The 25150-nt window shown below is 52.8% G+C and overlaps 1 protein-coding gene across 1 annotated transcript; it reads left to right on the plus strand.

Annotated features, from left to right (window-relative positions):
• The first annotated feature begins 9901 nt into the window (after positions 1-9901).
• Positions 9902-25126, plus strand: Plekhg6 (pleckstrin homology and RhoGEF domain containing G6). Its single transcript, XM_035448591.1, has 15 exons — positions 9902-10039; positions 11346-11501; positions 12050-12214; positions 12586-12681; positions 12904-12954; positions 13268-13417; positions 14670-14780; positions 14933-15082; positions 15279-15416; positions 15725-15844; positions 17293-17425; positions 17512-17627; positions 22866-23011; positions 24053-24724; positions 24901-25126. The coding sequence occupies exons 1-15, from the start codon at positions 9902-9904 to the stop codon at positions 24908-24910; spliced, it is 2352 nt and encodes a 783-aa protein (XP_035304482.1). The 3' UTR covers positions 24911-25126.
• Positions 25127-25150: the final 24 nt, after the last annotated feature.

Consider the following 25150-nt stretch of genomic DNA (forward strand, 5'->3'; position numbering starts at 1 on the left):
CACAGCAAATATGCACTCTTATTTTATGTTGTAACATCTTCTTTTGAGACGGTCTCTCTAACCCAGGCATGCCTTAGATTCACTGTGGAGCTGAGTGTGAACTTGAACAGCTGATCATCCTGCTTCCACCTCTCAAGTGCGGGAATTCTGGGCACTGACCACCACATCTGTGGCAGCGGCTTCTTCCTCCCCCTCTTCTTCCTTATCTTCCTTGAGACGAGGCCTCGTTATGCTGCCCAGACAACAGGCTGGCTTTGAATTCCTGGATTCAATCAACCCTACCTCCTTAGTGCACACGCCCCCCCCCCCCCCCGGCCTTTTGCACTCTAAAAACCACAAACCAGTGAACACAGGAACAGCAAGAACTGTAAGGGAGGGAGATTCAGCAGCTTAAGAGGATTAACATGGCCTTAGAGTGGAGACCAGGTCAGCTTAGCCCTCTGAGAGGAAGCCAGTGTTCCCCTGTTAGGAATGGGGGCAGATTCCATGCCCATGCTAAGTCCTTAGGTTAGGTATAAGGATGGAATCATTGTGTTTCCCATTCTGCCTGTGACTTCAGCCAGGTTAGTTCATGTCGGAAGCTCCCTCTGGCATCTGCTGCATGGGATAAGGCCAACAGCGCTAGCCTCACTAGGGAGGGAGAGGAGAGAATGAAATGTCCATTTTTGAGTCCTCAACAACAGGTCCTGACACAGGAGGTGGTGCCTGGGGTCTCATTGCCAGCCCGCATGTATTCCCACTGAGGACTAGGTCTCTGAAGGAAGGGGCAAGAACCTTCTAGAGAGTCACAGCTCACGAAAATGACCTGTGATTGGGCTTACTCTTAGGAGGGCCTCTAATGAGAAGGGGATCCCCAAAGCATAAGGCCATTAAGCTTGAGCCAGACAAATGCAGGGCAGAGACGGGAAAGGACTTCCTGAAAGTCAGGGTTGTCCCATTAAATTGAAAATAATGATTTAGAGCTTGTTGTGTTCGTGGGCTGAACAAGGAGTGGCATGATGAGAAGGGTTGGGACAGTCAGCTGCCCTGGCAAGTAGGTCTTCACACACACACACACACACACACACACACACACACACACACACACACACACACCAGGAGCCAGACCTGTGACCTCTGACTAAGTGACAAGTGCCAGGACTGAAAGCAAATCTGCCCTAGCTATGAAAACCTTTGCAAGGACTGACCTAGAGTCTTAAACTGCCCACTCACATGGGCTTTGGAGACACCCTGAGCCTGTAGAAACCCAGGAGGCCCAGAGTCAGCACAGAGTGAAGCACTTGGAGGAAGGGGCCTGAAGGAGGTGATGACATGCATGTGTAAACCAGGTCTCACTTGAGAGAAGTCTTGCCGGTTGTCAGGCCAAGTCAGGCACCCTCTTCAAGGATGTCAGCCAGCCCTTAGAATACAAGGCCTTGTGGGTCTCCTCCAAAAGAACAGGCATAGCTTGCCTACTCCTGTCCCCCAGAACCAAAACAAATCAATTGTCACTTCCAGGAGATGCCACTAGGGGCAGCCTGGAGGTTCCCCTAGTGGACTGGGGCAGAGAGAAAGCACAGAGCAACCAAACCACTGCAGAAAAACCACTGGGGATGTTCTCCGGGTTTTGTCTGTTTGTTAGTTTTCCTATATCTGAAGCTTCCTCGCTGGAAGCATAGACAAAGGCAGGGAGCATTCCACGGGTGAGAGAGCCTCACTGCTAAGGACTCACTGGGACCCTGAGACAGGGAGGTCCTCCTAGTCTGGGTGCAATGCTGGAAGACTTCTGGGGGCCACAGGTCAAAGGCAGACCAAGGCCCCATCAGAGAGCAGGCCTGAACATCAGACACCCGACTCCAAGGTCAGCCCTGGGGAAACCCCACAGTCACTCTGCCTCTGAGGCCCCCTGTTCCTCTTCTTACTTCCTCTGTCACCTTGTGCTCTCAGCAGAGCCTCGAAATCCCACAGTGCCCTGGGCCTCCTTCACTGCTGGAGTTGACAAACATCTCCGCACACAAAGAGCCTCTGGCCCTTCCCTGCCCCATCCACAGAACCCCGCTTAGCCCACTGCTGAAGGGATAGGGCTAGACTAGGGATGACTGTGTGAAGTCACTCAAGCACCAGCTATCTAACAAGCAGGCAGGGGCAGAGAGGTGACAATGTTCTGCATCTCCCAGCAAATCAGTTCCATGCATTCATCAGGCTAGCACCAAGCTCTATGCCAGGGGCTGTCCCCGCTTCAGGGGCGTTAGTGAAGGGCCGAGCTGTACATGCAGATAGTTGTGGTGCTAGATTAAGAGAACAGCAGCGCTTTTGAAGGAACACTGTGATCAGGACCTGTGGCAGCAGGAGGGCCTGAGTGGGATTTGAAGGATGTGAGTATGGGTAGGGGACATTTGGGGAACCACTAAGGGAAACTACTAGAGCAAAAGCATCAGGAAAGCTGAGGCAGATTCGGGGAAGCTGACACACAGGGAGAAGCAGGAGAAAAGTGGGGATTGTAAATGGGATCTGACAGGAGACCCTCGAACACCAGAATAAAGGGGGTCTGCCCCCCTCAAGTCAGCACCACCCAGAGATGGTTGGCTTGGAAGGTGAGATGTCCCCAGGGAGCTACCAAAGCAGACTCTCTGGAGTCTTTGGAGCTCACTCTGTAGACCAGGCTGGCTTCAAACTCACAGAGATCCACCTGCCTCTGCCTCCTGCACCACTGCCTCCTGCAGTGTTTGTCCTTTTTAATGATTTATTTCACTTAGCATAAATGTCTTCAAGGTTCATGTATGGTTCTAAATTTGACAGGAGAATTTAGCTCACTGTGTGCAATCCCTACTTCTAGGCACTTTAAATATATTAAAACAGAAAGTGAACTCACTCCCAATTCCATCTTATGTCAGTTTAGTAAATGGAGAGAAGGAGGCTGCTCACATTGCAGATTTGACACACTCTGCCCTGTCAAGGGATTCAGAAGTCCCTGATCAACATAAGCACCTAGAGAAAAAGACTTGGAATGTGTAGTGGCTGGTTTTATGTCAACTTGACACAAGGTAAAGTCATATGAGGCGGAAGCCTCTGTTGAAAAAATGCCTCCATAAATTTAGGCTATAGGTTGCTGGGTGTTGGTGGCACATGCCTTTCGGCCTAGTACTCGGGAGGCAGAGGCAGGCGGATCTCTGTGAGTTAGAAGCCAGCCTGGTCTACAGAGCTAGTTCCAGGACAGGCTCCAAAGCAATACAGAGAAACCCTGTCTCCAAAAACAAAAACAAAACAAAACACAAAAATAAAAGGCTATAGGCAAGACTGCATTTAATTAATTACGGACTGATATGGGAGGGCCCTGCCATTGTGGGCGGTGCCACCCCTCTGGGCTGGTGGTTCTAAATTCTGTAAGAAAGTAAGCAGCATTCCTCCATGGCCTCTGCATCAGCTCTGGCCTCCAGGTTCCTGCTCTCCCTGCTTCTGATGACAAACTGTTATATGAAACGGTGAGTGAAATAAACCCTTTCCTCCCAAAGTTGCTTTTACTTTTTGGTTTTTTGAGACCAGGTTTGTAGCTTTGTAGCTTTGTAGACCAGGCTGGCCTCGAACTCATAGAGATCGACCTGCGTCTGCCTCCTGAGTGCTGGGATTAAAGGCACACCTGGCTCCAAATTTTATATATATATATATATATATATATATATATATATATATATATGTTTGTTTTTAAGCAAAAAGTTCTCTTTGTACATCAGTAACTTCATGAAGGCAAGCCTTGGTCTCCTTCTGTGTCTGCATCCCCAGGATCCAGTCTTCTGTGTCTGGTACAAGATAATGACAAATAGCTGATGAACATACTCTATTATTATGAACTTGGTCTTTCCCTTCAAAGTACTACTTTCCGAAAACTCAAGAAAACTAGGTGCATATCTGAATCTCAGCACTCGGAAGACAGAGGCAGGAGGATGACCCTAAACTGGAAATCCACATTGGTCTATATAACAAGTTCTAGGCAAGCCAGGGGTACACAGCAAGACCCTGACTCAAAAAAAAAACAAAAGCAAAACCCAAGACCTGGCATTCCTAAATTTGACCTCACAGACTAGACAACTGAAGCTAGATGCGGGATGCTTACCCCAGCAGAAGGGAACTGAGAGGTCTCCAGGTCTCCAGTTCACTTCCCCAATTCAACCTTAAAGAGGCCATGTACTGACCTCGCCCCGGCTCTCACTACCCTGCCAACAGTATGCGATAGCTGATAGGAAGGCTCCGCTTCTGGCTAAGATGGAAATCACTTCTGGGAGAGTCGGTCCAGAGATGCTCTAGGGAGTAATCATTAAAAGGCCAGCAGAAGCCCGCGTGGGGCACAGAGTGGATGCGGAAGCTCTGGGGTCACTCTGGGGCAACGAAATTGCTCTTGGGGGCCAGGTGCAGGGTGCTGATGGCGTGGGAGTAAGCGGGGTGGGCAGACCGGAAGCTGGGGCACCAGGATAATCTGGGGGGCCTCGGGGACCCGTGTGGCCAGGGTGGAGGAGGTCTCGGCCATCCACCGTGGAGAAGGGCTGGCCAACTGTCGAAGCGCTCCTCTGGAGTCTTTGGGAAGCCTTCCGTTTCCATATTTTTTGTTTGTTTGTTTAGACACAAGCCTCGTGTGTCCCAGGAAAATAGTGAACCTCTGATACTCCTGCCCCCACTTTCCCAGCGCCAGAATAAGAGGCAGATGCCACCATGCCAAGTTTATACTGGTGCCAGGGATCAAACTCAGAGCCTGGTGCATGCCAGGCAAGCATTCTACCAACTGACCCACACCCCAGGCCCTGCTTGCTTGTTTCCTTTTTTTTCTTCTTTTTCTTCTTTTTTTGTTTTGTTTTTTGTGGAGAGCTGCGATGCACCGCGCCTTAAAGATGGCGCCGGTTTCCACCTTCCACCATCCCGAGGGTGAGCGCTCTCTGGAATAAACAACTCCTTATTTGGCTTGGTCTAAGACTCAAACTTGCATCAGCAAATGCGAGCCTATCTGCCTTAGCCATGTGGCGTTCTGGGGTTGGCTGACAAGAGTGCTTTTAAGCTGTGGGCTGGCTTTCCCCAGGGTCAGAAGATTGTTCAAGGTTCCTGAGTAAACTTCTTAAGGAAGAGACTCAGCGTTGCGTCTTCCTTGCTGGTTGAGGCGGTCGCGACAGTTTTTCAAGACAGGGTTTCTCTGTGGCTTTGGAGGCTGTCCTGGTACTGGCTCTGGAGACCAGGCTGACCTCGAACTCACAGAGATCCGCCTGCCTCTTCCTCCCGAGTGCTGGGATCAAAGGCGTGCGCCACCAACGCCCGGCTCCTTTTTTCTTTTTATACATCTATATTTGTGTGTGTGTGTAGGTCAGAGTCTTTCCTTCCATTAAGTGGGTCCTGAGGATCAAACTCAGGCCTTCAGGCTTGTCAAACACTGTCCTCGTCTCATTTGCTTTACTTTATTCCAGGGTCTCACTATGCCACACAAGCTGTCTGTGAATGTTTGGGCTCACACGGTGCTCCTGCTTCAGCCTCCTAGGAAGCCGGGACATGTATACTCATCATACACTCCAGGCTTCTGTCGGAGCATCTCTTCCGCACCCCCAGGTCTTTGCTGCAGAAGCGTCCTCCCTGTGGCCTCACCAGCAGCACACTTTGTCCTCAGCACTGTGGTCTCATCACAGAGCCCAATTCCTCCAGGAAGCCTTCCTTGCCTCTCCTATGTAGGAACAGGTCCCTCTACTGTGTGCGCATGGTTCCTGGCTCATGACTTCTATGTCTGCCTTTATCAGTGTTATGTCTGCCCAGTCGTCTCCCCACAAGTCTGGAGTTCCCTTGAGTCTGGCATTCTCTCATTTATCTCTAGATTCGTTACACCTTGCCCTGTGATCAGGAGGAAAGTAAGCAGGGAGACGAACAGGAGGCCCCGGTGCTGGTGTAAAGCAGCAGCTGCTGGACACAGTGGCCTGGCCATTGTCTTCCATGATCTGCCACCAAGGCTGCCCCGCACTCTTCAGAGAATTCATAAGCTCCCATTGGCTGCCTCCTGTTTCCAGTAACTTCTAGCACATCATTAGCTCAGATGGCCTGCCTCTCCCTAGAGATGTGGCCGAGGTGGGACTCAGGGCTCAAACTCATCTTCCAGGCCATCCTGCCTCTTGAGGCTTTATGCCAAGTCCCACAAGACCCATCACCAGGACCAAAAGTTACCTTTAGGAAGGAGCCCTTGGATTCTCCAGGCTCGGATGCTAGAGGGACACCTCAGCTGTGGGGTCAAGATGGGGGCCTGAGGAAGAGCATCTGACTCAGAGAAGAAACCAAGGCACGGTAAAGGAATGTGGTTCACGTTATGGATACCCAGGATGTGTAAGGAAGCCGAAAAGGAAGAGAATCCAGGAGTTCTCTGTTCAGACCAGTAGCCCCTATCCCGGCAGAGGCCCAGCCTCTGGCATTCCAGTCTTCAGTTGTGTGAGGGTCCTAGTCAGTTCCTCTGGTTGTGTTCCCTTCTCAGCCTGCCTCAGGAGTCTATCCTCACAGCACAGAAGAGCTTGCAGAAAGAACAGCCAGACTAGAAGGAATGAAACAAGAGAGCCGGACAGTCCACCTGCCCACACATCTGTGACCGGCCACACCTCTGTCTTTAGCTGTGTCTGTGGGAACCTCTCCTCCCAGGGAGGCTAGATACAGGCCCTGGGGCACTGGGAGGTGGAGGAGGGACCTCAGCCTTGAGGGAAAAGGAAGGGTTAACTTTCCTCGGTCTATGGAAGGAAGGCCGCTCACCCCAGGAAGACACAAGTCCAGGACTGTCTCTGGTACTTTCTCAATTCCAATTTCCCTCTTCCTCCTCCTTCCATCTCCATCTGGGAAACAGTGGGAGGAGAAGCCGGGAGCCCTCAGCACCGACCATCTCTGGGGTATCATTTAACATGGCCGGTAATCATCACCATCTGGCTCATTAACTCTCTCCTTCATAGCCACTCTTGTCAGGCCTGGATATGTCTTTCTCTCCCCCCCCCTCCTCCTCTTCCTGCCCCCCACAGAGTGTGAATGCTAGGAACAGACAAACACAAGCTCCATTCTCACCCAACCCTTTGCCCCAGTGCGCACAGCTGGCCCCACAGATCAGCTGGGAGGCAGGAGGCAGGAGGCAGGATGGAGGCAGCCAGCGGTCCAGAGGGCAATTCTGCAACACTGACTCCTCATCATAATCTCAAAAAGGTCACTGGAGGGCAAATCTATGACTGAGAACAGGGCTCAAACGACCAACGTAAAGATGCCTCTGCAGACAGAAAGGAGCTGTGGGAGCCTGTGAGAATTAGTGAGCGCCTTTTGCACTGAACACAGGGAGATGACTTCCTAAAGAGTTTTGTGGTCTTCAGGATGCCTTGCATGGTAAGAGGTTGTATCAGAACCAACTGGCAGGAGGAAGATACCAAAGTGGACCCCAGGCCTGCCCAAGACCCCCAGAGACACGGGATGTCTCTTATTTCAAATACCCAGTACTTCCCTCAGACTGGGTAGCATGACTTGGGAATGTGAAAAAGCCTTTCAGATCCGCCCAGCCAGTGCAGTACCACCTTCGAGAAACTGTTTGGTCTGTGTAGCCCTTAGGAAGGCCACACTGGTCCACCATCATCGTGGTGGGAGGATGCCGTAGCTGGTATTCCCCATCCCTTTAGGCTTAGGTAATGACAGGAGTGTTGGGTATGGGCTCAGCCTTGCCCCTGACCCCTCCCTGAATCAAAAGCAAAGTCCACAGAACCTTACACCCGGTTGCCAGGGCAGGCCAGCAGGTCCAGCGAAGATAAGGGCTACACTTTGGACTCCATGGCCAGAGGACAGCGAAGGGGCTGAGGATCCCCAGGCCTATGCCTTTCCTGGTGTCAGGCTGGCTCTCCTCTCGGATTAACGGTCTGGGAGAGGCAAGAAGGACAGGGGTGCAAAGAAGGGAGGGGTACCTACCACAAATCACTTGGTCATTACCCTCACCACCTCCGCCTAGCGGCGCCCAACCTCTCATTTACCCCTCATTACCCTGGCGCCTGGCAGGGGTCTGGCCTGGAAGGGAGGACGCACTGGTGGCCCGCGGTGGAACAGGTTCCAGCCCCAAGCCCCGATGGCTGGCTAGTTCAGGGGCAAAAGAAAGGGAGAGGGCGCACACCACGAAGGGAGAGCTCCTGACCCGGGAGTGGTTGGTGCCGGAGTCCGGGAATCTGGCTTCCAGGCCTCCCCTCCCGGTGACCACGACAGCCGCGCAGCAAGGCCCGCAGGCAGGGGGAGGTGCCAGCCCCTGTCCCGCCCCTCTGCCTCCACCTTCGCCTCCCCTCCCAGCCCGGTGCAGCCCGATCCCGCGGGCCTCTCGGTCCCAGTCCCAGGCTGGGATCGAGGGGGCTGCCATCACCGAGGAGGCTGACAACGACCCTGAATCCTGCCGGCCCCAGCAAGTATCGAGGACAGCGAACGCCGGGACACCTGCGCGCACAGGTGAGAGCTGGGAGGGCGGATGCCGGGCGGCAGGGAACCGGGAACTTGGGACGGGGTCGCGGCCCTAAGAAGGACGGGGGAGGGGGCAGGGAAAAGGGTGGGAGAAAAGCTGGGTAAGGATTGAGAGAGTGGAGTGGGGAGGGATAGTAAGGGGCGTGGAGGGGACGACGGCTGGCTGACCTCAGGAGCAGAGCTGCTGGCCAGGGGCAGGAGACAGAGTGAGCAATCTCCTCTGTACCAAAGTCAGAGAAACATAGGGGAGAGAAATGGAGGAGCCAAAGGCCCACTTGGTGGGAAACCTGCCTCTGTTCTTGAGCCCATCTACCACTAAGGGCCTCTTCCCTCCAGGCCCTGCCTACTGGAAGGGATGGGACTTCCATCCAGGTTTAGGAAAGAGGGGTGGAGTCCAGCGTCTGACTTCCAGATCCACGGTGGTGTCCTCAGAGGCTGGGAAAGACTGAAGTTAGTGGGAGACCACAGCGCTGCTTCTGCTAGGCTCGCCTCTACCGACCCTGTCTGACAGTTCTCCCACCTTCACCAGCTTGTGCGTGGCCGTGGGGGTCCAGGTAAGGGGTGTGCAGACTTTTCAGTAAAGGGACAGGAAAAAAAAAAAGTACTGTCGATTCTCTGGCCTATTGGGTCTCAGTTGCAAGTAACCGAAAAGCCGCCATGGACAGGGAGCCATTCAGTAGAGGTGGCTGCCTGTACTGTGGTTAAGCTAGCTGTAACTCACCGAATGAGAATTGTGTGCCTTGTCCACTTTCCCCAAACATTTTTCTTTCTTCTACTATTTAAAAATGTAAAAGCATGATGGAATATGTAACCAAAGCATTCTAGAAGCTGAGACAGGGGAGATCCAGAGTTGGAAGGCAGCCTAGCCTGGGTTACACTGTGTGTTCCAGACCAACCTGGGTTACATTATGAGACCCCTCTGTCTCAAATCAGGAAATAAAACAAAAGCCATCCTTAGCCCCATAGTCTTTTCCAACACGGGAGACCCACTTGGTCGTCCCTAGCCAGCCTCACGCCATGGAGTTCATGCGGCATTGTCAAAGATAGCACAGGAAAAATGAGACTGTATCTAGGTACAAGAGGACGCCTTCTACCTGGGGCTATTTAGAGCAGTAGAGATTTTCTGTGACCCTTGCTCCCAGCTGCTCTTGAGATAACAGCATCCTTTGAGGCCAAAGTGGGAATGTTTCCCAAATGTAAAGCAGATGTTCCTACCCAACATGCACCTGGACCTGCCCTCCCCCACCAACTTATAGATAATGCCCCCCCCCATGTGATCACCATCTGGCCCTCTTCTTCCCCACTCTGTCCTTTTGTCTTTCCTTGCTCTCTGACCTGTGGAGACATTCCTCACTAATCCAGCCTGGGCTTTCTGTCTTGCAGAAAAGGGAACCCCCTTTCTCCAGGGCATTGGCACTATGACCCTTTGGGAGTAAGCCAGTATAGAGCAATGCAAGCTGTTGGACCTCCAGATGAGGGTCCCCTTCAAGGCCTGGTTGCTTCCCGAATTGAGACTTATGGGGGCCGTCATTCAACTTCTGCCCAGAGCACTGCTGGGAATGTCTATCCCAGAGGAGGTCCTATGTTGGTGAGTCTGCCTGTGCCCGGAAGGTGACCTGGGTGGGGCAGGAGGGAGGACACCAAGGCTTTGAAGTCTGTCCCCTTATAGTTTCACAGGCTGCTCTATTCTTGTCCCTTAACCTCCTCTGCTTTCCCCGGTCGCTGGGAGAGGAGCACCATGGCTGGGCCAGGATCCCAGGACTTCACACCCAGCCCCAGACAACAGAGTGGCAAAGGCAGGGAGCCCAGGGGAGCCACACCCACCAAGGAGGGATAGGAAGGCATTTCTGAGCTGCTAGTGTGGTGGGAAAGACATCTCTCAGGAGATCACAAGTAGAGAACTTGTAAGGATTTGGGAGGAGTTCAGAGCTTCCTGAGTCAGGACCGAAGAAGAGCAAAGGTTCAGGGCACCCCTGTTCTCACAGGGGAGGAGGGAGTGGAGGGAACTGTCTTGGTCCCGCCCCTGGCTCCACCTGCTTGGCCCACCTCCAAGCCTACTAGAAGAAGGGTGTGGAAGCCAGGGTCTAGGCCATTTCTGTCCCCAGTGCTTCCTTAAGACAGGTCCACTTCTGGCTGGGGGCATTCCCTGCCTCCCTGGAGGATTCCACCCCTGGAGATGGAGACTCTCCCAGGCAGAGGGTGGAAAAGGACACTAGGAAGTATGTGGGGTAATTCAGGCCAAGGCAGACAAGGAATGTGACCAGGCCTGCCTTGGGAGGAGACTTGTGGCTAAGGCCTCATCCAACCTCAAACACAGAAGGACAGCAACTCCCAGTGGCATAGGGCACTAGCTGCAGCCCCTAGGGAGAAGGCTGCACCTTTGTGAGCTCTCCTTCCCTTCTGTGAGAGAGACTAGCTGTCACAAAAGAACGAACTCAGAACACAGCATGTATGGTTCACCATTCCTGCTAGGCCTTGGCACTGAGGGTCTGTGTACAGCTGGGTGAGCTGGAGCTGGATTCCCACTGCAGAGTCCAGGCAGGCATGCATGCGTGTGTCCCCACTGCAGAGCTCAGACAGGCATGCGTGTGTCCCACTGCAGAGCCCAGGCATGTGTGTGCCTGTGCACCTGCTCTGCAGGAGGCCTCAGCTTCTATCTCCAGGTTCCCTTGGGAACCAGGCAGGCATGCCCCTGCCCAGCTGAACTTGCCCTCCCTGGCAGCAGCCACTATGACTCAAAGCAGCGGCAACTCACACCAAACTGGTTAGATGAGAGCAGTGAGCCAGCTCAACTTGCATGGGTGAGGGATAATGTCCAGAGCCAAGCTCAGCCGCTTCTGCCTCTCTAGTATTCCTGGCACTCCCAGAACTTCCCCTGTCTTCTCTTTCCCCAGGACCCTAGTCGCCGACGCCTCCAGCACTATGTCCCTTTTGCCAAGGGCTCTAGCCAGGCCCGAGGTCTGTCTCCTCTGAAGCTTCGAGAACCAGAGCCAGAGAAGAGGCATGGAGGCCATTTTGGGATTGGCCCACCTCACTCCCCCAAATTCAAGGTAAGGATTCCCTTTACTTCTGTCTCTGTGTTAATAACCCAATCCATGACGGCCTCCAGAGACAGCCAAGCCAGAAGCTCCATGAACAAACAAAAAACGTGTCCATTTTATGCCGTTATTACCTGAGACTATGCTCTCTTAAGTATCTGGGGTGTGTATCTCGGTGGTAAAGGCCTTGCCTAGCATGCAGAAGACCCTGGGTTCAATTTACAGCACAACCAAAACCAGGTTGTTGTTGGTTTTTTTCCCTAAGTGAAGAAAATCAATTCTTAAAGACCACTCTGCAAGGCCTGACTCTGCCCCTCACCCTGTTCTAAGTGAGGAAACCTCTTGAAGGCGTCGTTCTGGTCAGGGAGGTCCTCTCAAGCCCCTCTACCCTGGGATCTTTCTGCAGACAAAAGTGTAACTTCATTTCCTGGGTAATAACGACTCAATTCATGTCATGCCAGGCACATGTGTGTATGCACGTGTGCACACACAGCCTTCCCGGTGCCTGGGCACCAGATGTTGGGGATGTGCCAGGCTGATCACCTCCTCTGCTCTCCCAGGAACTCACCAAGGCCCACGAGCTAGAAGTGAGACTGCACACATTTAGCATGTTTGGGATGCCCCGCCTGCCACCGGATGACCGGAGACACTGGGAGATAGGAGAGGGAGGTGACAGTGGCCTGACCATGGAAAAGTCCTGGAAGGAGCTGGTGCTTGGACACGAGGTGGGCTTTCAAGGGTCTATGTCCCCATAATGCATCAGACCTTCTCCACACATGTGCACGTGTGTCTCAGGTCTGTCCTGGGAAAGGCAAAGGCCTTGGGATATGGCATCCAGAGCGGAAAGCCTCTAGAGATCTTATTCAAATCCCAGCTCTGCCACCAACTAGTGAAGCCTTTGTTATGACAGAGGACCTCTCCAAGCCTCACTTGCTTCATATGGGAAATGGGGGTGACGCTACCTACAAACTAGAGGGTTGGTTAGGATTAAAAAAGTGCTGCGTAGAGGGACCAGAACCCAGGGCACAGATGTAGCGCTTAACACATGGCACCTATCCTTAGCATTCCCCAAATGAACCAGCACTGTCGCCCTCAGGAGATGAACCGTGAGCTTTGCCACCAGCAGGAAGCACTGTGGGAGCTCCTGAGCACTGAGCTGATCTACTCGAGGAAGCTCAAGATCATGACTGATGTGAGCCACCCTCAGCTTCAATCTCACCTCCCCACCTGGGTCCTTGGTATTATCTCCCTTCTCCCAGAGCAGAAGGGCTGGGAAGGGGGCTGAGGGCAAGATTCCAAGCCGTGATTTCAGACCAGCTCAAGGTCGGGAAGGGAAGACTAAAGATGGCAGGGTTGGGGAGACCCTGGAGAAGGGAGATCAGGGCTGAGCCCCTGTCTTCCTCCTTGCCTCTAGCTCCTGGCAGCTGGTCTGCTGAATTTGCAGCGAGTGGGACTGCTGACTGAAGTGAGTGGAAACGCGGTAGAGGGCGGGGCAAGCCCTCCAGGCTGCCACAGGCTGAATTCCCAGAGCCCCATTTCCTGGGACACCCCTGACTTCCCTGCACTTCTCATTTGCATTAGACACCCCCCCACCAGGCCGCAGGACCCTAGCTCCCTTGGTGCCCCAGAGGCTACCAAGGGTCTTCCAGGCCACTGTCAGGCTCTTCCCTTTGTCCCCAGCCCTGTCACTGAAGCTGAAAGTCCTTACTTGTCCCTTCCTGACTGAGACCCTTACTTGTCCCTTCCTGACTGTTACTAAGTCCTGCTCACTCCACCAGGTGTCAGCTGAGACCCTGTTTGGAAATGTCCCCAGCCTGATTAGAGCCCACCGGAGCTTTTGGGAGGAGGTGCTGCAGCCCGTCCTGGAAGAGACTCGAGCCTCTGGCCAGCCAATGGACCCTGTCAGCTTACAAAATGGCTTCCTGAAAGTGAGTGTGGGGAGACCCAGAAAGAGCAAGATGAGGTCAGCCCCAAAGGACCTACAGGGCACAGCCCCAACTCCAAAATATAACCTTTGCTCCTTCATTCCATTTCACAAGTGTGCCCTGTCTCCAAGGTTCTTTGGTCTTCTGGAGACCCTACAAAATGAAAATATCCCTACCTTTGGGGTACAGGGGGTGGTGCTCTCACCAGCTAGGCAATCTTGTATTTGTTTTCCTTTTTCTTTCTTTCTTCCTTTTTTTTTTTTTTTTTTTTAAGACAGGTTCTGGCAGTGTTGCCCAGGCTAGCCTCATATTCAAGGTCTTCCTGCCTTAGTTTCCCAGGTGCTGTAATAACAAGGGTGCACTATTTGGCAGCTGTAAAATATTAATTATTCCTTTGAGACCCATCACAAAATAGCTAAGTGCAAGGATAAGGCCTGGAGGGCTAGAGAGGTGATCCAGCAGTCAAGAGCACTGGTTGCTCTTGCAGAGGACCTGAGTTTGTTTCCCAGAACCTACATGGCAGCTCACAACCAACTGTAACTCTGGTTCAAGGGGACCTGACCTAACTTCTAAGAGAACTAGTCATGCAAATGGTGCACACACACACACACACACACACACACACACACACACACACACACACGTGCAGACAAAACACTCGTGTAAAATAAATAAAAATTTTAAGACCATCTCTTAAAGAATGGTGCCTCCATAAGGAGGCACTTAGTTGGGGCAGGGAGGGTTGGTAAAAAGCCACAGGGGCATTGAGTGTGGAGTGATAAGAGAAAGAGAACTGGCCTGGGTCTAGACTTTCACCCATAGTGTTTCTGGGCCTGCAGGAAATCTTGGAATAGGGTACAAAACTGGGGTGGGGTGGGGGGCAGTTTCCTGGGAGCCTTTGGCACCCTCTTCCTTCAGAGCAGGGCTTCCAGTCAACTTTTAGGTCATAGAAATAGGAGCCCCAGTGTCCCGAAAACAGTCGAGTTGAATTATTGATGGCGGGAGAGTGAGTTCAGAGGACAAGGCACAGCCAGTGCCATGGACAGAATGATCTCCAGGGGTAGCCAGGGCCTGCCTCTCAGGGTGTCTATTCTTCTCCGGACCACAGAACGAGGGGCCTGGCTGTGGGAGACATCCTGGGAGGTAGGGGCTGGCAGGGGCTTCATTTAGGGGCTGTGTGAGGCTCTCTCTCCTCAGCCTGCAGCCAGAGTCTATCCATGACCCCCTTCCACCTGCCCTACGTCTGTTCCTCCAGTTTGGCCAGCGCTTCCAGCCGTATGTCCAGTACTGCCTGCGAGTGAAGCAGACCATGGCTTATGCGCGGGAGCAGCAAGACACGAACCCTTTGTTCCATACTTTCGTGCAGGTGGGGTGCCATGGAACATGGATGCTGGAGGGGTTCAGTTGCACGGCCAGGTCATGCCAGGCTTCATTTGGGTATAAGGCTGAGGCAGTCATTGGATGTGCAGGCAGGGAGGGTCCCTGCACAGTCCTGAGCTCTCCCCGCCTTCCCTGCAGTGGTGTGAGAAACACAAGCGCTCGGGAAGACAGACGCTGGGTGACTTGCTCATCAAGCCGCACCAGCGAATCACCAAGTACCCACTGTTGCTGCAGGCTGTGCTCAAGAGAAGCCCGGAGCCCCGAGCCCAAGAGGCCCTGAATGCCATGGTAAGTACTCAGGTGAGGCTCCTGCCCTTGTGTGTTGGGGGCTGGTGGGTGTCGGGTAAGAGCTATGTCCAGAGGTCACTGAGGTCTCACTTCTCACACAGTGCTAACTGACTAGGCCTGTTTTAGAGTGTTGCGGCTGCCACTGGGTGGGTAAGCTGAGCTCAGCTGTGCCTCCTTCTGCTTCTCACATCCCAAGATCGCAGCTGTGGAGTCCTTCCTGCGGCACATAAACGGACAGGTCCGTCAAGGCGAAGAGCAGGAGAGCTTGGTGGCTGCGGCCCAGCGCATAGGGCCCTATGAGGTGCTAGAACCCTCCAACGAGGAGGTGGAGAAGGTGAGGGAAGGGGCTCCTGCCGGGTTCCAGGAAAGTAGATGAAGGAGCAGCCTGGCTGGGAGAGGACAGAGGCCAACAGGGTCTGTTCCTGAGTGCTACTACCACTGGGTACCCATCATTCCTTCCTGTGGGAGGAGCCCACGGGGTAAATGAGAAGAGTTAAGAGGGGACACTGAGGTGTTTGCTGTGGCTCCAGGTAGAGAAAGGATGGGTTGGTAGCAGCACAAGGAGCCACCCTGGGTTGGGATGGGAGAGGCACACACACGTGGTGCCCTGATCCCCTTCCCGATTCCTCTCTGTTCCCTTAGAACCTGCGCCCATTTTCCACCCTGGATCTCACAACTCCTATACTAGGGGTTGCCCCTGAGCACACCAGGCAGCTACTGCTGGAAGGCCCCGTGCGAGTGAAGGAAGGGCGAGAAGGGAAGGTGAGTGCCATGCCCCGGAGTGAAAGAGGGGAAATGGGACATGGAAGGACACGGATGAGAGGCCAACATGCTGGAAACAGGGCTGGGAGAGGTGGCCTGGTAGGTAAGAGCACTTGCTCTTTAGAATGAGCAGAGATGGTTGAGCAGTTAAGGGCACTTGCTGCTCTTGCAGAAGATCCATGTTCAGTTCCTAGCACCTGTGTGGCAGCTCACCACAGTTTCTAACTCCAGGTCAAGGATCTGACACCTCTTCTGGCCTCCCCGGGCAAGCATGGGGTGTCTAGACAAATACATGAAGGCAAAATATCCATACACATCGATATATATATATTTCAAAGAAAAATCAAGGAGCTATTATAGGTCACCAAACTGGCCCCAAACTTAAAAAACATGAGAACCTAATTTTGAATCCTCAACACCCACATAAGAAACTGAGCCTATGGCTGCAGAGGCAACTGAGCTGTTAAGAGCACTTGCTGGTCTCTCTCTCTCTCTCTTTTTTTTTCTTTCTCCAAGGTAGAGTTTCTCTATGTAGCCCTGGCTGTCCTAGAACACTGTCCTGGTCACTGTGTAGACCAGGCTGGCATTGAACTCACAGAGCTCCAGCTGCCTCTGCCTCCCAAGTGCTGGGATTAAAGCTGCGTGCCACCACCACCCAGCTGCACTTGCTGATCTTGAAGAGGACTCAAGTTCAGTTCTCAGCACCCATTGTCCTGTGATTTACCACGGCCCATAACTCCAGCTCGGGGGGGGGGGGGGTTGAGCCAAAACCTTCTTCTGGCCTCCTGGGGCATTTGTACTCACATGCACACACCCACACAGAGACACACACCACTAAAATAAAATAAATGTTGAAAGAAAGGAAGGAAGGAAGGAAGGAAGGAAGGAAGGAAGGAAGGAAGGAAAGAAAAAAGAAAGAAAGAAAGAAAGAAAGAAAGAAAGAAATCAAGCAAGCAAGCAAGCAAGCAAGCTGGGCATGGCTGCTTGCATCTGTAGCCCCAGGATTGTTGAATAGAACAAACAGGTCCTGAGAGTTCCCTGGCCAGTCAACCTCATCTCAATGCAATAGCATAGACAGTGATAGAGCAGGACACCCAGAATCCTGCTCTCTCCTGACAGGGGCACACCGGGGTGAACATCCACATAGTCACACACATATACCACAAGCATAACATACAACACACACGGGTAGCAATGGAAGAAAGTGTGGTGGTCTTGGCAAAAGGACATGGTTCGGGTCCTGCCTAAACACCAGTGTTTTTGCATGACCTTGAGCCAGCCCTGTTCCCTGCCTGTAAATCAAGAGATGGGACCAAGTCGATGCCCTCCCAGCTGCAGCACTCCATAGCTTTGCCCTTGTCCTTCTGCTCACAGCATCAGCCGGCGAGCCAGTATCCCAGACCAGCCCCTCCCCTGGCTCTGGCTGACCCTGCCTCTTTCTCCTGCAGCTAGATGTGTACCTGTTCCTATTCTCTGATGTGCTCCTCATAACGAAGCCTCAACGCAGGGCGGACAGAGCCAAGGTCATCCGCCCCCCTCTCATGCTGGAGAAACTTGTGTGCCAACCACTACGAGACTCCAGTATGTCCCTTCTACCAGAGGAGGAAGGGTCGGGATTGGGGTCAGATAAGGCCCAGTCCTTAAAGCAGAGCTTCTTCTCTGTGCAGACAGCTTCCTGCTGATCCACCTCACTGAATTCCAGTGTGTCTCCAGTGCCCTCACTGTGCACTGTCCCAGCTCGGCAGATCGTGCACGGTGGCTGGAGAAGACCGTGCAGGCTCAGGTAAGTGGCCGTCAGGCTCGGAGAGGGTTGAGCATGCACCCCTGGAGCTCAGAAGGGTGAAGGAGGGTGGAGAGGCTGGGCTAAGTGCAGGCACAGACTTGGCCAGACTTGGGTGCCTTCCAGAGGACAGTCTAAGAAAGCCACACAGCCAGCTACTAAACCTGCTATTGAGACAGCCCAAGACAGGGTCCACCCTAATGGTTTGACTGCACTGAAACAATGCATTTCTAAACTTTATCTTCTGTTCAGATACCCTGGGGATGCTTTCTGGGCACAGGCAGTAGGGCTAGGTGCCAGGGAATCAGAGGAGAATGAAAACAGCATTCCTGCCCTCCAGGAATCTGTGCTGCAGCTCATTAGAGTAATCAGAGTACAACAAATAACAGAAGCAAATATATGCAGAAGACAGCGAGAGAGAAAGGGGCCATGCCTTCTGTCCCACCTGTCTGCTGGAAAAGCAGTGGTGTGCTGAGGGAGATTTGGGGTAGAAGCCATGGCATCAGAGCTGACAATGGAGCACTGCGGGGCTGACATAGGAGTATGTCAGGGGGACAAAGGAAGGAGGGGATGCCCAATACAAAGATCCAGAAATAGGAAACTGGTGTGTTGAGACAATCACTGAGCTGAGAGGGCATCAAGTTGTCCCCATCTCTCACTTTATAAGCAGGGAACAGCGGGTCCAAGGTCATACAAACTCTAGAGTTCAGCTGGGGCCACGTGAGACTGTGCCATGTCCTCTCGCCCTGCCACACTTTCTCCCATTGCCACCGTGTGTGTGTGTGTGTGTGTGTGTGTGTGTGTGTGTGTGTGTGTGTGTCTGTCTGTCTGTCTGTCTGTCTGTCTGTCTGTCTGTCCATCCGTCTGTCTGTCTGTTGTGTATTATGTGTGTGGTGTGTGCATATTACTGTGTGGGTGTGTGTACCAGTGTGTGCATGTGCAGGACAGAGCAGGATGTTTGCTTAACAATGCCAGGGCATAACGTATGAATTTGAGTCTAGGAGGCCATACACGGGATCATGCTCATCTCTAAGGCAATGCTAAGACTTGCACTTTGTCCCATAGACAGTATGGAGCCAGTGGAGGTTTTAAACAGGGTGGAGATGGAAGCAGATTTATGCAATAAAAGCGGGAGTTCAAAAAAGAGAGGCATCAGTAAAGCTGTGATGCAAACTACGAATTCAGTGGCTTAAAACAACTGAAACTGGGCTGGGGTGCAGCTGAGTGGGACAGTGTATGCTTAGCGTGAACACAACCCTGGAGTCTGATTGAGCCGCAGTTCCACAGAAAACAAAAGAAAAGAATCCAGAAACAGAGCCCTTCACAATTTTGGAGGCCACAAGTTCAAAGGCAAAAGTGCTGCTGGAACTGAGCTTCCTGTCCAGGTTCTAGGGGAGAATCTGTGACCCTTCCCAGATATTGATGGCTTTAGTAGCCCTTGACTTGGAGCAGCAACCCCACCCCCATCTCTGGCGTCCCCCTCTGTCCGCTGGTGTCTGGATCTCCCTGCCTTTCTTATGAAGACAGCAGACGTCCACTTTAGAACCCAGCAGGAGTGCAGTCTGAGATAACCTCCTTAGGCCCTTTCACATCGTCAAAGACCCTTTCCCCAGCTAAGGGCGGGTGCATCTATGGCTTCTAGGGATTAGGATTCAGATCTTACTTTCTCCAGGCTGCCAGTCAACCCACTGTGGGGCAGAATGGCAAAGAGAGATGGAGATTTGAGTTAGACTGTTTTTGTCTTGTTTGTTGGCAGAGCCGGGGCTCAAACCCAGGCTCTTTCCTACACTGGGAAAGTACTTGACCTCTGAACTCCATCCCCAGGGAGTGATATGTACATTTATTTGTCAGTGTGGGTGGGTGCACGTACAGTTATACTTGCATTTCCACATCTATAATCATTTTTTGTTTTCACCTGGTCCGCTATAAATTTCCCCTTCCTTTGTTTCCCAATCTTAACATGACCCTTCTTGCACCTTCTCCCTTTGGAACCTGTGGGAGCCAGTGAAACTTACTGGTGTTCATATGCAGAATAACAGCCCTGGTAGTATCTGCAGGGGGACAAGTGAAGCATCAATTCTGCTCTATGATCAGCAACTCAAAGCCTGAAATACTGCAATCCATCCAGAACACCCTCCTCTGGATTACTGTCAGTCTTTACACACACACACACACACACACACACACACACACACACACCACAGATACACACACACACACCACAGACACACACACACACACACCACGGGCACACACACACCATAAACACACACATACACACACACACACTACAGACACACACACCACGGACACACACATGCCATAAACACACATACACACACACAGGCATACCATAAACACACATACACACACCACAGATACACACACATCACACATACACAATACCATAAACACATACATACACACACATCACAGACACACATACCACAGACACACATACATACACACACCACAAACACACACACACACACATACAGACACACAGACACACAGACACACACACACACACACACACACACACAAAGAGGTGGTTGAGCACCTCTTGGTCCCTCCACTGCCCAGGGCACAGATTTCATCTTCTTTCCATGCAGAAACATTAAGTGAGGTGTCTTCTTTGTGGGTTGCAGAGGTGGCCTCACACTTTAACAGAAAATGAGCTTGTGGGTGGGAGTGGGGAGACTTAGTGGCTGGGGAGAGGAAAAGGAACTGATGAGGGGAACAAAAAGAAGCCGCAGAGCTAGAGGCCAAGAAAGTGGGGCCGACCGAAGACTAAGAAGCAAGAGTTTGGAGCCCACTCTGTGTAACTGACAAGTTCCTCCCCTTCTTCAGCCTGACCTTCGTCTGGGAGGGGACAGTGATAGCCAGCAAGCAAGTGTGAGGCCCTGCACTCTGTGCTGCTCCACAAGTGAGTGTCATTGTTCTGCTTATAGGAAAGGGTGAGATAGCTGAGCTCTCCTATAATCCCAGCACCCAGAAAGCTGAGACAGAAGGATCATGAGTTCAGGGTTAGCCTGGGCTATACAGCAAGTTCTGGATCTGAGCAGCATAGAAAGACCTGGTGTCACAAAACAAAGAAGAGAAAGAGGGAGGAGGGAGAAAGGCAAAGAGAGGAGAAGGAGACAGGGATGGCAGGGGCTGTGGAGCTGGAAGAAGGCACTGGTGTGGTGGCTCAGAGAGGCGAGGGGCACCATTTAAAGACCCCTCATCATCCAATACTGGGAGACGGTGAATGTGGTGCCCAAGGAGCTGCAGAGAGAGGGGGCACTCTGTCTTGGGGATTCTCCACAGGAATCATGCTGAGGAGCCACCTCTTTCTTCAGCTTTGTGGGGCACCACACACTAGCTCTTTTTCTCCTATACTGCTCACTTGTAGCTGCTGAGGCTTTGAGGCAGCTGGAAGCCCTGTGCTCTACTGCCTACGACCCCCTGGACCCCCTGACCCCTCCTCTTCCTGGGGAGCAAGCTTAGTGGAGACACTGGCACTGATGTCCCTTAAAGACTCCCCTCTTTTCTTCTCACTCTTTCCTTCCACACTACAGACAGCCCTGTCCTTGCCATCCCATCACATCCTATCGCAAACTCTGGAGCCTGTGGAGCAAGCTGTGCAGCCCCTTCGCCTTGCTTGTACCTTTCCCCACTTGACACTGAGCTGAAAGATGAAACCTGGGGAAGAGGGGCATAGGAACTGGCCCGGTGTGCTAGCTTCTGCCCCCAGGTCTCATCCTCTGTTCTGGTTCAGTAACCGGGAAGCCAGGGAAGGGGAGTTAGAACTATCCACTTGATACCATGTTCCTAGGCCTGCCCAACTCCTCCAACATGTCTCGTCCTGACCCGGCCACCCCCGTGCTCCTACAGAAGCTTTGGAGAAGCCTAGGAATCCCAGGGTTGCTGGCTCAGATTTCCCTAACTAATGAGAAAGCACAAATATGAAGCCACCCGGTTAGCCTAGCATCAGTCACAACAGAGCATTGTATGGGGGGGGGGGGCACTTAAGGTCCCTACTCTATGCCAGGTGCAGACCCTTCGCAGCTGCTGTGGTGGGGGTGCCTGGGGAGGAGAAGATAGACAACTCCAGCTACAACCCTTCCTTCTTCCTTTCCTTTTCTTCCTTCCTTCCATCCTTTTTTTCTTCCTTCCTGCTTGCTTGCTTTCTGAGATGGGGTCTCACTGTATAGTTCTGGCTGGCCTGGAACTCTCTATGTAGACTAGGCTGGCCTTGAACTGAGAGATCCACCTGCCTCAGGTGGATCCACTATTTTCCAAATGCTGGGATCATGTCCAGCCTATGGCCTTTCTTTACCAGCTAGGAAGCCCTCGAGTATTTTCTTAGCCACACCTATGAATACTGATGCCCACCTGCCCATAGCAGCCACCTCTACCCTCACCCCAAGCCTCCTCCTACCATCCACCCTGTGTGCCCTTTGGCTCTGCTGTCTCCCCCAGCACTATCCTCCTGTGGTAACTCAGGGCCCCACAAGGCTGCCTTTGCAAAGCCTGCAGTCACTGAGCTAGGACTTAAAGAGTCTACTCACCCAGCTCTCCTCTGCTCTTGCCTCCTTGGCCAGTAGCTGCATCTGAGTCTAGTCTTTGCAGCTGTGAAATGCGCTCGTGGCCACGCTTCCCATACTGTAGGGTGAAGGTGTGCGACAAAGCGCTCTATGCATATGGAGGTACTTTGCAAGCCATCTCTCAGCTGTCACTGCTTTATTCTGTGTGAAAACTCTGAAGAAGGAACACAGACATGTGTCGCCTTCTCTTCCATCTTGGGACAGCTTTGCTTTCACACCCATCTAAGGGACAGAAGTGTCCTCAGCCTAGGACATGAATACTCCCGCTCCTCCCACCTTCAAGATGGAGGCCAAGGTGATGGGAGAAGAATGTGTCCAAAAGAGCAACCTGAGGACCTGTATGGTTCAGAGTCCTTGCAGGACCTCATCCCAGTCAAGGAGAGTTCCTAAAAGAGGAGCACCCAAGGGCCTCCCTGGAGGTGTGAAAAGCAGGCACATGACAGAGGTCAGGGGACTTCCTGTCCACCCCCGTCACCTCCAGCACCAGCTCTGCAGCTTGGTGCCACCACATCTTGGCACCACTGTGCTTCCTTACTGTAAAAATGAAAAACACCCGTGCCCTCAGAAGGGTGTTAGGAGGCATTAAAGACACCATAGCATACAGCAAGTGCTCAATACATGAGAGCTCATAATAACGAAAGTCCCTCCCCAGGCCACTCTGCAAAAGCTGAAGGCTGAGGAGTACGTTCAACAGAAGAGGGAGCTCCTGACCCTCTATCGCAACCAGGGCAGGGAGTCTCCCAGCACCAGGCCCTCCACTCCTTCCCCAGAGGACTCTCAGAGCAGTGCAGAGGGGAGGTAAGACTCAAAGGAGGTGGCCACAGGTGGGGAGGAGGGAGGAGACATTTAAAAGGCTGAGAAGAAAGCCAGGCGTTGGTGGCGCACGCCTTTAATCCCAGCACTCGGGAGGCAGAGGCAGGCAGATCTCTGTGAGTTCGAGGCCAGCCTGGTCTCCAGAGCGAGTGCCAGGATAGGCTCCAAAGCTACACAGAGAAACCCTGTCTCGAAAAAAAAAAAAAAAAAAAAAAAAAAAAAAAAAAAAAAAAGCTGAGAAGAGCTAGCACCACCTTGTGGGGACCTGTTGTGGGTACAGGAACAGAATGAGCAGCAGCTGGGAATGGGACAGGTTGGTAGCCACCATGCCCAGGGATGTGTGGGACAGGGTGGGCACAGGGCTAAGGAAGCAGAAACATGGCGTGTGAGCTCCCTGCGAGGGGCAGGCTCCAGCGGGAAGGTAGATATGGATTCTCAGAATATCAGTGCTTCCAGGACACAACTAGTTCAAATCCCCATAGTGTAAGAGGTCCATATCCGGGATGATACAGCTGCTTAGCAACTTTCAGGGAAAAAGAACCCACAGTCAGCAAATATGAGACAAGCTGCTTGGTGTGAGGTCTCAACCAGGTGCTGTGGACAGAATAGCTCAGAGGCAGCCCAAGCTCTTTTTGTTTGTTTGTTTGTTTTAAAAGTGTGTAGCTCAGGCTGACCTCGAACTCATGACGCCCCTTCTGAGCAACCACACCCAGCTTAGCTCAAGGTCTTGCCTTTTTCTCTTTGAAATATGGGACGCTTCATACATTTCATGAGCTTGCACAGGGACCGTAATCTTCTCTGTCATTCCAATGTTAGTGTGTGTGCTGTCTAAAAGAAGTGAGTAGCCAGGTCTTTTATAGAGCACCATTCTAGCCAGGGAGGTGACGAAAACAATCAGTGTCACGAGAAGAGACGGGACAGTAAGTTTGGAGGAGGAGGCATTCCTGAGTAGAGGGATGGGGGAGGCTTCCTGGGCTTTAATCTGATCCTCATTATCTCAGTCCGACTTTCTGCTATTAACCATAGGACTTCGGAGTACAGCGTCATCCCCCGCCTAGTGGTGACTGAAGATACAGACGAAGATGCTCCCTCCATGCCTGATGACACGTCGGACTCTGGCTATGGCACCTGGATTCCAAGCTCCCCCAAGACCTCTCGCTCCCCGCTGAACAGGCTTCGGGCCAAGGCTCTTCGTAGGGACCCTCGTCTCACCTTCTCCACCCTGGAACTCCGAGATGTTCCTTTGCGCCCCCAGCCTCCTGACCCCCAAGCTCGCCAGCGACGAAGTGCCCCAGAATTGCCAGAAGGGATACTAAGAGGAGGCAGTCTGCCCAGGAGAGCGCCCCCAACCTGGTCCGAGGAGGAAGATGAGCCTCCGACCACACGGAATGTGGTAGCAGAAACCCTAAACAGGGCGCAGCAGCGGAGCCCGCTCCCCCAGTCTCCCACCCCCACTGACTCTGCAGGGGAAAGCCCCTGGGAATCCTCAGATGAAGAGGGGCCTTTATCCCCGGGACTCCGTCCCCGGCCTCTGCAGGCCGAGGACATGCTCAGGGAGATAAGGGAGGAACTGGCCAGCCAAAGGATCGAGGGAGCCTCGGAACCTGGGGATGGCAAGCCCCGGAAGTTGACTCGAGCCCAGCTACAGAGAATGAGGGGGACCCACATCATACAGCTGGACACCCCCCTGTCCACATCGTGAGTGCAGAAGGGAAACTACTGTGGCATAAAAGGGCAGTGTGACGTGAGGGAGGGGCTGTTCTAAGGAAGGCAGTGCAGAGCAGGGACCAACACAGGGAGGGCACTCAGCTTCAGCTGTCACCCCACTCTGCCGTTTGACCTTGACCTAATGCATCTGTCTCCTTCCTTTACAGAGAAGCGTGAGGAACGCCGAGGCCCAGTGTCACATCTCCTAGAGGAATTGTCTCCCCAAGAGTGCTGGTCACCACCCTCCCCCTGGACTCTACCTCAAGGACCCACTTCAAACCAAGCCTGACCCAGGCACCCGCCTCCTGCTCTGGGGGCCCTGAGGTCAAGAACTGTACATTTGTGTCTCACAGACACATCTCTGAGCCCCACATAAAGCTGCTCGGAAACATGGCTATTGGTCCATAGTGGATGAGG

This window comes from Cricetulus griseus, chromosome 8, assembly GCF_003668045.3.
Source record: "Cricetulus griseus strain 17A/GY chromosome 8, alternate assembly CriGri-PICRH-1.0, whole genome shotgun sequence".
In the NCBI taxonomy this organism is placed as follows: domain Eukaryota; kingdom Metazoa; phylum Chordata; class Mammalia; order Rodentia; family Cricetidae; genus Cricetulus; species Cricetulus griseus.